Source organism: Petaurus breviceps, unplaced genomic scaffold (assembly GCF_028583685.1).
Source record: "Petaurus breviceps papuanus isolate PSGF00001 unplaced genomic scaffold, PetGlider_PUasm1.0 91133, whole genome shotgun sequence".
In the NCBI taxonomy this organism is placed as follows: domain Eukaryota; kingdom Metazoa; phylum Chordata; class Mammalia; order Diprotodontia; family Petauridae; genus Petaurus; species Petaurus breviceps.
The window spans coordinates 38,777,935-38,790,931 of record NW_027187419.1 but is presented as its reverse complement, the minus strand read 5'-3'; the positions used below and the strand labels follow the sequence as shown (position 1 = coordinate 38,790,931).

At 40.6% G+C, this 12,997-nt stretch overlaps 1 protein-coding gene across 2 annotated transcripts; it reads left to right on the top strand.

The window, feature by feature from the left end:
- Nucleotides 1–16: 16 nt before the first annotated feature.
- Nucleotides 17–3,536, top strand: LOC138154839 (small ribosomal subunit protein eS4). Of its 2 annotated transcripts, XM_069079847.1 has the most exons (4): nucleotides 17–150; nucleotides 375–470; nucleotides 1,179–1,289; nucleotides 2,587–3,536. In XM_069079847.1, exon 4 carries the CDS (start codon nucleotides 2,600–2,602, stop codon nucleotides 3,389–3,391), a length of 792 nt encoding a protein of 263 aa, XP_068935948.1. In that variant the 5' UTR covers nucleotides 17–150; nucleotides 375–470; nucleotides 1,179–1,289; nucleotides 2,587–2,599; the 3' UTR covers nucleotides 3,392–3,536. The 2 variants fall into 2 exon arrangements, with proteins under 2 accessions (XP_068935948.1, XP_068935947.1); XM_069079846.1 differs by lacking the exon at nucleotides 1,179–1,289.
- Nucleotides 3,537–12,997: the final 9,461 nt, after the last annotated feature.

The window sequence follows — 12,997 nt, the reverse complement described above, 5'->3', positions numbered from 1 at the left end:
ATATCTTAGTCATCTTCTAATATTCCCTCCTATTGGTCTAACCGTTCTCTAAGCCCGCCCCATGGTCCCGCGAAGATCCCTGGGAACTCCGTTTCTGGGGACACGTGATCTCTTTCCGCGCGGCCTTGGGACCGTCCGGTCGTGTTGCTGGTGAGCCGGGAGGGTTTCTTTGGAAAATGAAGTGGGGGGGCGTCTTGGGTGCCGAGAGACCCACGTAGGCTGCAGGTTGAGGCTTCCCTCAAACGCTAGGGTTAATTCCCCTTCACTCCTCAGACTGGGTGGTGTGCTAGGCCCAAACGGCCTTCCACCCTAGCACAGGGTGGGGTGAGGGGCGTTGTGATTAGATGATCTGAACGCAGTTCTTCGTTTTACAGGTAAATACTGTAAGGCCCGAAAGGGTACAGTGAATTGGCCAAACACAGACGGAGCCTCTGATCCGACAGCTGAGTTAAGTTCCCATTTTAACTCAGGTAAGTTAAAATATTCAAGTAACTATTTCTTTGTCTTTCCATCCTCCCCCACTACGGTGTGGAATTAAATCGTGAATTCATTTTCCCTCCTGAACTTTCACATCTTTAATTAAGCACGAAAACATGTATTAAGCGCTTTTTGTGTCAATAACTAATCTGGGTCTTAGGGGTACAGAGACAAAGGGAGCTAGTTCTCAAAGAACTTATGTGACATATTGGTGTCACGGAAGTCTTGGTGTATTTTTAAGCTTGGATACATGAAGAACAAATAGGAAATAAATTTCAGGTAGTTGATGAGGCGAGATAAGGGCTTCTGTAAAAGGTGGTGGTGTACCTGAGTCCTGGAAGAAAGTAGGGGCTCTGTGAAGGGGGGAGGTGAGGAGTGAGGACATGCCAGGCTTGCCGTATTAGGCTGGGAAAGGGGTGAAGAAGTGCCACATGTGAATAGTGGAGATCAGTTTGGAAGGGGGGAAATGGGATGAGTCTAATGAGAAGATTATAATGAGGCTGAAGAGGTAGGTTGTGAAAGATTTCAAAAACTAAATAAAAGTTATTTGAGCCTAGAAACAACAGGGAGTCAGGACCACTAGAATTTTCATAGGGCAATGAAATGGTCAGATAAGGAAAATCACTTTTAACAACCCTGTGAAGGAAGGAGAATAAAGTAATAACAATAACAGTGATGGGCCTTTATGTTGCACTTTAAAGGGACAGCTAAGTGATGCAGTGGATAGAGTGCCAGGTCTGAAGTTAAGAAGACTCATCTTCCTAAGTTCAAATCTAGTCTGAGTCAGAGACTTACTAGTTATATGACCCTGGGTAAGTCATTTAACCCTGTTTACCTCAATTCCTCATCTATAAAATGAACTGGAGAAGGAAAATGGTAAACCATTTTCCAGATGGGGTCACAGTGATGCAGATACAACTCAACAATGGCAAAGCACTTTAAAGTTTTCAAAAAATTTGTTACGTTTGATTCTTTACCATTTAGAGCTTATTGCAGTGGTCTAGGTCAAAGGTGATGAAGGCTTGAATTAAGGTGAAACCTGTTTGAGAAGAGAGGTGGGGTGGTGTGCAAGAGATGTTTTGGAGGTAGAAACAGGCTTCACTTTTGATTTTGGTTAAGAAGTGAGGTAAAGAGTTGAGGACAATGTCAAGGTTATGATCTTGGTACCTCAAAAACAGGAAAGTATCAGAAAAGTGGGAAGTTTTTGTGTAAGATAAGAGTTTTGTTTTGGATTTGGCTAGCATCTGTAGGACACCCATTTCAAAATATGCAAAGAGCAGTTGGTAATCTGGGACTGGCTCTTAGGCCTAGAGGCACTAATTAAACCCATGAGAGATTAGGTCACCAAGAGAGGCATAGAGAGAAGAGGGAGCAGGAGTATACAGTAGGACAGTGGTCAGCAATTGTCAAATGCAGCCGAAAGGTCAGGAAGGATGAGAAAATCCTATCAAATTTGGCAGTGAAGAGATCACTGATACTGTTGTAGATTACTTTCAGTTGAATGAGTGAGGTTGGAAGCCTTTTCTGGAATGTGTATGAGAAAGGGAGAAGAAAAGATAAGGTTGTTTTTTTGGGTTTTTTTTTTTTTTTTGGAGGGGTTAGGTGGTAGGGTTTAGTGAAGCTTTTATAAGAATGTAGAAACTTGGAGCATATTTGACAGCTTCAGTAAAGAAACCAGCAGATAGGATTAGAGAAAAGATTACAGGGGGGAACATTCTTCTAAAGAAGGAAGGGAATTCAGTCAAGGGCACGTACTGAGGGATTGACCTTGACAAGAAGGGTTATCATTAAATAATGGGAGAAAAGGAGTAGGGGATGATGTCAAGGGGTTTTGAGAATGAAGAGAAGGGGAAAGGAGGGTGCTCAAGTTCAGTGGCCTCAATTTTCTAGGTTTGAGATGGGTTAGAGGGGGGAGCAGAAAGTATGAGCAGGTTTCAGAGAAGGGCTAGAATGGCCTCTGTGGGGAGTGAAATAGATAATCATTTAGGGAGGTGCATAAAGCTTTAAAATGAGCAAGTTGGAAAGAGGAAGTAAAAAGGAATTTTTAGAATCTCCTGTATAATGTATTTGAAAAACTGAGAATTTAAAGAAATGAATTCCTTTCCCCAGGTTCACTGTAACCATGGCTCGTGGTCCCAAGAAGCATTTGAAGCGTGTAGCAGCTCCAAAGCATTGGATGCTGGATAAGTTAACAGGAGTTTTTGCTCCAAGACCATCAACAGGTCCCCACAAGCTGAGGGAGTGTCTCCCACTCATCATCTTCCTGAGAAACAGACTGAAGTATGCCCTGACTGGAGATGAAGTAAAGAAGATCTGCATGCAGCGATTCATCAAGATTGATGGCAAGGTCCGCACTGATATTACATACCCAGCTGGCTTTATGGATGTCATTAGCATTGAGAAGACGGGTGAACATTTCCGTCTGGTTTATGACACAAAGGGACGCTTTGCCGTTCATCGTATTACAGCCGAGGAAGCTAAATATAAATTGTGCAAAGTGAGGAAAATTTTTGTGGGTACAAAAGGTATTCCCCATCTGGTGACCCATGATGCCCGTACTATCCGTTACCCAGATCCTCTGATCAAAGTGAATGACACAGTTCAGATTGATTTAGAGGCTGGCAAGATCACTGATTTTATCAAGTTTGATACTGGTAACCTATGTATGGTGACCGGTGGGGCTAATTTGGGTCGAATTGGTGTGATCACAAACAGGGAGAAACATCCTGGCTCTTTTGATGTTGTCCATGTAAAAGATGCTAATGGCAATAGTTTTGCCACCAGGCTGTCCAACATTTTTGTTATTGGCAAAGGTAATAAGCCTTGGATCTCTCTTCCCCGAGGAAAGGGTATCCGCCTTACAATTGCTGAAGAGAGAGACAAGAGATTGGCAGCTAAGCAGAGCAGTGGCTAAATGAGTGCAGATAAGGATTTGTAGGGTTTCAGTCAAGTTGAGATGTTACAGTTTTTAACAAAAATGTGATTACCCTACAAAATATAAAATACACAAAATAAGAAATAGCTTAAACAACCTGGTCTTATAAAATGAAATAGAACAAGCCATAAATGCCTTTCTCTTCTTTCCTTGGATTAGGGTACTGTGGGTATGAATGTTGCATAAAATGTTAGAAGATGTAGCTGTATCGCTTTTGCTTAACTGCTTTTCTTTGTTACATGGAATGGGTCTCTGATTGGAGGATGGGGAGAGGACATATCCCAAAATGGCTGATGTGAAAACAAAAGATATCAATAAAACTTCAAGAAAAAAGGTTTGGACTGTTTTTAATTATTAAGCACCTGCTATGTGCTAGGATGGATAGTTTTTTGTAGTTTACACAGCACATTTTCATTACCTCTTTTGATAATAGTACATATACACATCACAGATGAGTGAAACTGAGAGGTTAAATGATTTTGCACATTCTCAGGAGTTGGAAAAGGCCTCAGCCAACCATCTAGTTCAGTATCTGAATAGTAATTTGCTACAATATGCCAGATAAGTGGTTCTTCAGTGAGGGTTTACTAGTCATGGTTGCCAGATCTGACTGAATTCTAAGCTTATATGGGCTGTCCATCTTTGGTTTTATGGGATTGAGACTATGAAGCCGGCAACCTGTCTTAAAATATCAACCCTTGCCCTTTGGGAGTAGCATTCATGTTGATGTCTCCTTGAATACCTTGGTTTTCCAGTTCATTCACTTCCTCAACTCCCATGATTTGTACCTCACTACCACAGTTACCCACTGGATAGTTATGTCTTCTTACTTCCTGTCAACTCCTCACCTTCCTCATTATGGCCTTAGATCATAGAGTAAATTTAGGTCTTCTAGAATTTAAGTACTTGATTGTGCCTACAGACCTCCAACTAATAGGTACAGGGAATGACTTCCATAGTCTGCTTGCACAGTTTCAGGTTTCTCTCTAGCATCTGAATGTTGGACATTAGACAACATTAAGTCACATTCTGTGTTCTATTCCTTTTCTCTCCTGAACATTCTTCCTTGATAACCTGCTTTAGTTATTATTTAATCTCATTAAGATGCATCAGCATAGCTTCTTGTATCTGGCTTGCTTCACTCAGGTTTTACTTTTTTGGGGGTTTATATCTAGGTTCTGTGGTTCTTTTATCTTTCATGTTAGCTATAGTCCTTCAGTCTAACTGCATTTTTTTCCAGATCCATATCACTGACCCTATGCCCCTTGATCAATATAATAGAAGTCCCTTAAATATCACTTAAAATTGCCATGTATATGATCTTCAACTTTGAAATCCCCTTTTTTGTATCCTGTTTTAAATTCTTTATTCCTATTTTTCAACCTTGAACCTCTTCATTCCACTCTTCCCTATTTTAGTCCATCACATCAGGTTTTTGACCATGCTGTCTTAGTCTGTATAAATTATATTTGAGTTCTGTATTGTAATGTGTAAAGTACACTATAAAATGGAAATTTAAGAGGATGAAATAATTGCTCTTAGCATCAATGAGTTGCTGTTGGAGTTAATATTAAGTAGGATCCTGAAGTGCATGGTCAGATCTGCATTTTAGGAAAATTACTTAGCACCTGTAAAGATCTGAGTAGGGAGAGACTTGAACCAAGAAGATCGGTTAGATGGTTAACAACGGTCTAAGAGTAAGAGGCTTAAACGAGGGTGATGACTTTAAGAAGGGGATAGATGCTACACATAGCTTGGGGGCAGCAGGTAGGGCAGTGGATAGTGCTGTGGGCCTAGAGTCAAGAAAATCTGAGTTCAAATAGGACAGTGTCTGACACAGGTGCTTTGTGAATGTTAGCTATTATTAGCTACTGTCGAGGTGAATGTGAGTGAGGAGGACAATTAAGTTTTGAAATTGGGTGACTGGAAGGATAGTAGTTAATGCCCTTGACAATAATAGGAAAGTTGGGAAAAGAACTGGGTTTAGGGGAAAGATAATGTAGTGAGATCAGTGATGCAAATCTAAACCCATACCCACCTGCTTTCTGTGCAACACATTTTGTTCACCCAAATAAAAAAGGGATGGGAACATTTTCTCAGTTGTACCTGCACATCAGTTGCTATGGCGCAAAAGAAGTTGGGAGACTGAGGTGGGGTGGGTGGTGGTGGCAGGGGTATTTTTTCATGAATTGGAGAATAATGGTAGGTGCCTTTGTGCTTGAGACAAGCCCTAAGAGTGGCTGTTGGGGAGGGTAGTATGCAACACATTTTATCTTCTGATCACACTCCCTTTCTGGTCAGACCACAGTTCCTCCTTTAGAGATCATTGTTATAGTTCACAAATGTCCTGCCCTCGATACTCAATTTGGACAGTTACTGCATTCATAAATGCATTTTCCTGAACCTCTGAATGCCCTTTGTCCCTTAGTCATTTATGAGTTGACAATCTGAAATCCTAAATTACTCTTATAATTAAGTAAAAAAGCAAGCATTTATTAAATACTCAATATGTGACATCCTATGTTAAGCAGTGGGGATACAAATAGAGACAGTTTCCTGCTCTCGAAGAGCCCACAGCCACTATATTAACATTGCTGGAGATGACCATACAAGCATGCTAACTGGTATAGCTATAGATTTGACCTCAGCTGGGCCACTCACCACAGTAACTCTTTTTTCTTCATTGATAGTTTTAAATCTCTTCTCAAAAACCCTAGTTCATCCTCAATCTCTTTACTTGGAGTAGAGTCTCACCTAGTTTCTTGAGGTAATCCAGGCTATTTGTTGGAAGGTTCCTCATCTACCCCACTCTACATTAAATTCCTTTTATATTATTCTTACATTTGCTCCTTTTGTTCCAGTCTGAGGAAGAAGTGGGTCTTATTGTCAAGGCCAACCCCTCTCTTCTTGTCATTGATCCCATCTCTTCTTGTTTGATCTGAGATCTTTTCTTTTTGGTGAGGTCCAGGATTCTCTCTGTTGGTTGAGCTATGTTATGTTGCTCCCATGAAAGAGATCCTTCATTCTGTATTGTCTGGTGTGTGTGTATGTGTATGAACATATACACATATGCACAACTATGTATCTTGTGTATGCCTTTTCTGATTTCTAGTTTGCTGATTTGGATAAATGAATTTTTTGCTATTCAAAAACAACGGAAAGCTTTCCAAACCAACCCAAACCAGATCATTCTTTTTCTCTTCATTTTCTCCTTTTTTGCTGTCCACAAACAGCCAGATTTCCTCCATCCTTAATTTTCTCTTGACTCTTCCATTTCTTCAAGCTGTTCTATTTGTCATCTCTCTTTTAAAACCAGACACCAAGAAAGTTACTTTTGTTGCTTCCACTTCCTAGTAATAGCATTTATATAGCACTTTAAGGTTTGCAAAATATTTTACAAATTTTTTTTACAAATTATTTTTGGCAAGAATATTTTTCACATTTAATTTCAGGACTCTGCAATTTATTATTTGGTTATTCTCACAACCCTTAAAGGTCGGTGCTACCATCACTCCCATTTTACAGATGAGGAAACTGAGGCAGACAGGGTAAATTTCCTTGGGTCACAGCTAGAAAGTGATTGAGGTGGGATTGGGACTTGGGGTTTCTTGCTTTATCCACTGTGCTACCTTGCTTTTTCTTAACTCTCCACAGTTTGGCTTCTAATCTTATTCAATCAAAACTGCTTTCTCAAAAGTTACCAATGATCTTTTAATTGCGAAGTCTAATGGCCTTTTCTCATCCTTCTTGACCTCTCTGTCCACCTTCTTGATAATCTTTTCTCTCTAGGTTTTCATGAATGGCTTCTGCTCACTCTCCTACCTGACTACTTCTTGGTTTTCTTGCTGGATTTTCATTCAGGTCACTTTGCTGACCATGGATGTCCCACAGGGCTCTGTTTGGGGTTCTCTTGTCTTTTCCTTATATGCTGTTTCACCTGGTGATCTCATCCTCTCCCATGGATTTGATGATTATTTAATGATGATAATTCTCTAAATCTACATATCCAACCCTAACCTCTCTGCTGACCTGCAGTCTCCTATCTCCAACTGCTTATTGGACATTTCAAAATGGCTGACTTGTAAACATCAAACTCAAAATTTCCAAAACTGAACTCATTGTCTTTTCCCTCAAATCTTTCTTTCCCCCTTCCAAACTTAACTTATTGCTGAGGGCACCACCTTCCTCATAGTTCCCAAGCTTGCAACCCAGGTGCCATCCTTGACTCTTCTCTCTTTCCCCTCCCCCATATCCAATCCAATCCATACCTAAAATCTATCACTTCTGCCTTTTGAAGGCAAAATGTTCCCTTGCATATGCTCCCTTCTCTCCTCTGACACTGCCACCACCTTTCATTCCTAGACCGCCAGTAATAACCTGCTGGTTGGTCTCCCCACCATAAATCTCCCTCTACTTTACTCCATCCTCTATTCCTCTGTCGAAGTGATTTTCCTAAAGAACAGATCTGACCATGTCTCCCACCTACTCGACTTCAGTGGCCCCTTAACACTTAACATCTCCATGATCAAATATTAAATCTTCTAGTGTTCAGAGCCCTTCATATCTCTGAGCACACTTCTGACCCCTCCACCCCCAGCTTTTCCAAACTTCTTATACTTTATACCACCAAGTACTCTTTGAACAAGACACTTCATCTCCCAACTGAGTATTTTCACTGACTGTCCAGATCTTGGAATTTTCTTCCTTCTCATGCCCACCTCCTAGCTTCCCTGGCTTTCTTTATGTCCCATCTAAAATCCCACCTTTTGTAGGATGCCTTCCCAATCTCCCCTAATACTAGTGCCTTCCCTGTGTTGATTATTAAGAAGCTATCTTGTGTATAGCTTATTTGTATGTTGTCTACCTTCTTAGACTGAGAATCTTGAGAGCAGGGACTTTTACCTTTGTGTCTCCAGCACTTAGCACAGTGGCTGGGAGATAGTAGGCACTTAACAAGTGTTTATTGGCTGACTCCACAGTTGCTATTGCTTGTTGCTTGTGGAAAGTCATGCATGGTTTTACAAGGGTTAGCCCCTCAAAACTATAAGAAATTAGGATTTATGGAATATAGACAGACTGGAGAAAAGAGATCTTTTTAGTCAAAAGAAAGTATATTAATTACCCTTTAAGGAGAAACAATATTCTTTCCTCATTGGTTAGACCTCTTAGTTGAGAGGCAAATCACTTCATTGATCTTGTCAAACTGAAAATAAATGGCCAAAGAGCCACCGTTTTGTACACCAAACTGTTAACTCTGAAAAATAAAATAAAACCAGAGTTCACAAAGGTTATAGGCAAAAAGCCTTCTGTATTTAATGGGAGGAGAGAAACTGGACATACATGCTGGGGGTTCCTCTAGGAGGAGACCCCAGGCTAAGGGTGGCTAAGCTTTGATACATGTAGTTGTGGCTAGACAGAGTACTGAGCCGTGATGAGTAGCCATGGTAATGAGAGGTAACAGCAACAATAAGGCAATTTGGATTCATGATCAGAACCTGGTTCCTGCAGGTTCTTGTCCAAGCTCAGGGTGTGAACCAGTTCTGTGATTTAGCTGCAAAAGAGTTCATCCAGAGTTCAAAAGATTGTTGTGATGCCACGCTCGGGGCACAGCCTGCTTGTTAGGCCTTAGCTCTGGAAAACAGGGTGTCTACTAACAGTAGGAATAAGAGGAGTGAGAAGAGAGGGGGTTATCTTGGCATGGGGATGCTGACAATCTGCGCCTCTGTCTTCTCATCTTGCAAATGGAAATTCTACCTAATCACTTTTTACCTTTTCCAAAGCCAAGATCCTCAACTAAGCTGTGAAGGGATTTTAAAACATTAAGTTCCTTCCCTTCATCTCTTGACCTTAAGTTTACAACAATATGACCTATAAAATGAGAGGATTGGACTAGATGAGAAGTTATCAGACATGAAGCCTGTGGACCACATGTGGCCTATAATACTCCTGGGTGTGACCAAAACCAGATTGAAGTATAGTTCCATTTTAATATGTTTATGAATTAATAAAGAAAGAATTATACAAATGTGTGATTTTCTAAGTCAATATGTGACCCACAGGAATCATTATGGATGGTTTAATGGCCCTTGTTTCTATTTGAGTTTGACACCACTGGACTAGATGATCTCAAGGTCCTTTCAAGTTCTAAATGCTATAAACCTGTGAGAATGTCACAACCATATTAAGGATGGGGCTAGGAAAACTAAGGCCATAGAGTATTTTATTTGATACAGGGAGAGGGGAATGCTGATGCTAAGACGGAGATAATCTAAAAGGTGGAGGAGAATTCTGGACACCTATTTGATGAAATTGATCTTTCCTGTCTTGTGACTGACAGTCTAATTTGCTTTAATATTTCCATGGTGATGAACCCTTTCAACTCTTTACATCCTCACCACTCAACAAACTACTCTCTCCTGTGTTACTAATGATCTCTCTTACGACTGTTAAATCCAATGGGTTCTTCTTCGTTCCATTCTACTTCACCTTTCTGCAACTGTTGACCTTGCTGACTTCTTGCTATAGGTGTTACTCCAAAGTTCTGTCTGGAGCTTGCCTTATTTTTCTCTATACTCTCTTTTGGTTCTAGATGCTAGGAGTTCAATTATCTCAACAAAGTTGATTCTGAAATGTATAATCCAGCTCTAATCTCTTTCCCAAACTCCATTCTCCTCCTAGATTTCCCATTGGCATTGCAAATGGCATATCAAAAGTAGAATTCATTTTCTCACCACCATACATTCCTATTTCTTTCGAGGGCACTACTATCATTGGTGAAGTGGATAGAGTTCGACCCTGGTCAAGTCACTTAACCATGTTTGCCTCAGTTTCCTCTTCTGTAAAATGAGCTGGAGAAGGAAATGGTAAACCATTTTAGTATTTTTGCCAGCAAAACCTCAAACAGGGTCACCAAGAGTTGGAAATGATGGAAAATGACTGAACAACAACAACTTTGCAGTCTCTTAATTTTACAATCTTCCAGTCTTCCCGCCTAGGCACTATTCTCAACATAGCTTCCAAAATAATCTCCCACAGATCCAGGACTGACCATGTCATTCCCCTGCTCAAAAATCTTCCCTCTAGGACAGGAACTCTTAACCTGTAGCCTGTGAACTTTAAATAATTTTTTGATAATTATTTCATTGTGATTGTCTTTGTAATTCTATTTTATAGATATTTATGTTTGTACACATATAATAAATATATAAAAATAAACAAGTTCAAGGTAATTTTTGATAATTACTGATGGGAAGGTTCTGGCAGCTGTTGTGTTTATGTTTATTTTTTTGTGTATATATATACTTGGGGTCAGGGGAGATCAGAAAAAGACTCTTATAGAAGGTGGTACTTGAGTTAAGGTTTGTCTGTGGGTCTGCTTTTTCCCCAGCATGTTACTCTCTTTTCTGTTCTGTACTCCTCTCCCACTTTAACATACTTCTACCCCATCATACCTACCTCGACTCAGTGATTATGAATACTTATGCCATTGTTCAAATCTCCTCCTTCATCCTCCAGAGATTGCTTCCTCATTCTCATCCTTCATAACCCAATCCCCTCAAACCCTCTCTCTAAAGCTTCTTACCCCTTTTACTGTGCTCTCTGAAATCCTTGCTCTATAAGCAACAGATTAGATTTCATCATAAAACTTTTACTTTTTTTTTCTTCATCTTTTTGCATTCACTTAAACCTGAAGCCCTCTTGATGACACAACTTCCCTGGCTTCCTTTCTGTTACTGGTTGTACTTTCACTCATTCACACAGATTCCCTGGCTGTGGTGAGGGAGTTGGCTTATTCCTTGCTCTGAATTACCATGTTGAGACTCTTCCTCTACTGTCATCAGTAAGTACCCTCTCCTGCTTTGAGATTCATTTAATATAGGTTTAACCACCTTATCAAATTTGGTAGTTGTTTTCTATAGTCGTATATCATATCCTTCTTCCTGCCTTCCTCAATGAGTTGTGTCTAACTTACAGTCTCTCTCTTCTCAACTCCTGCTCTCATACTAGGGACATCAACAAATATATTGACACTCCCTCAAATACCCTAACCTTCCAATTCCTTATCTTACTTATTTCCCATGACCTATTCCTCTACCCTACTACACATTGATTAAACAATACCCTTGATCTTGCTGTCACCCACAAATGTTCTGCATCCATATTCATGATCTCTGAAATTCCTTTATCTGATCATGATCTGCTGTCATTCCTCTTTTCCCTCCTCGTTCTTTATCCTTGCTGTAACTTTTAGCATATTTTTTCCCCAGGCCATCACTGCTACACTATCTTCTTTTCCCCATCTTGACTCCTTGGTGAATCAGTTCAGTTTTACACCTCTATGTTGCCTTTGTTCTTACTCATATTCTGGAGGAAACTGGAGAAATGTCCCAAAATGTGCTGACTAGTTCCACTACAAGTCTATGTTCTATGGTCACAGCTGAGTCCTCCTTATGGCAGGGCACTCCTCTTACGCTGCCAGTTAGTGTACTATCCTATTTACCACAGTGGCTTTTCCAAATCTTTTCATCCCTTCTCAAGCCTCCCACAGTTGTCCCTCCCCTACCCTGAGAACCTTCTTCACCGGAGTACCTTGCTTTATATTTCACTGAAAAAAGTTGAGACAGGTTGCAGAGTGCTCTGTTTTTTCTTCCTTCCCATCTCACTTCGCTCAGATGCCTCCTGCCACTATCTTCTCATTCACCTATTTCACAGACCTTCATAAGTGATCCCATTCCATTCTGTCCTCTTCAGCAGACTGCCCCTTCTGTCATCTCCACTCTCACACTGTAATGCCAAGCAAAGGCAACTTCCAAGGTTCAAAATACCAGCATAGCAGCTCTCCATTTTATTCAGTGACAAATTAAGAACAGAGAAAATCAAAATACAGCATAATTCAAAATACAGCCTTCACCAAGTATAATTCAACAATTTCCAAGTACTACTCCACCCCTGGAAAATACATTCATTTAGTCAATCACAAAGTCTGTCTTCTCAAATGGAGATTAGTTTCCAATCATAAACAAAGTACATTCATTTGGTCAGTCACAGAGCATAAAAAAAGTCAAAAGTTTCCCACCCCTGGATCACAACTGAATTACAATTATCATCAGTTAATGCCAATCACCTTTTCCAAAGGGGCAGTAGAGAACACAAAGGCCATCTACCCCTGAGCTACAACAAGTTTAAGATATCAGTACAGCATTTAATACCCAAATGGAGGTCTTTTCTTCATCTTGACCCGAGGCAAGTTCTCAGCAATCTCTGTTCCTGGGGAGACAAAGCTTAACAAGGCCACAAGATACATTGCCAGTGTCCTCATTAATTCATTCTCTGTCTGCAGAACAGTCCTAGGACCCCTGAAAACATCAACAAGACCCTCTTCCAGGATTTCTGTAAACATACAACAAGAAAATCCTTCTTCAGGGCTTCCGAACCAACAGCAAGGTTCCAGAACCTCTGCAACAACAGCACTGGCCTTCACCAGTGGACGAATTCACTCTCTGTCTTCAGAACAGTCTCAGGACCCTTGAACCAACAGCCAGGTTCCAGGGCCTCTGCAACAACAGCACCATCCTTCACCAGCGG

Bases quoted from the DNA above. Each gene is read 5' to 3' on its own strand.
- LOC138154839 (XM_069079846.1), top strand. From the start codon at position 2,600: ATGGCTCGTGGTCCCAAGAAGCATTTGAAGCGTGTAGCAGCTCCAAAG.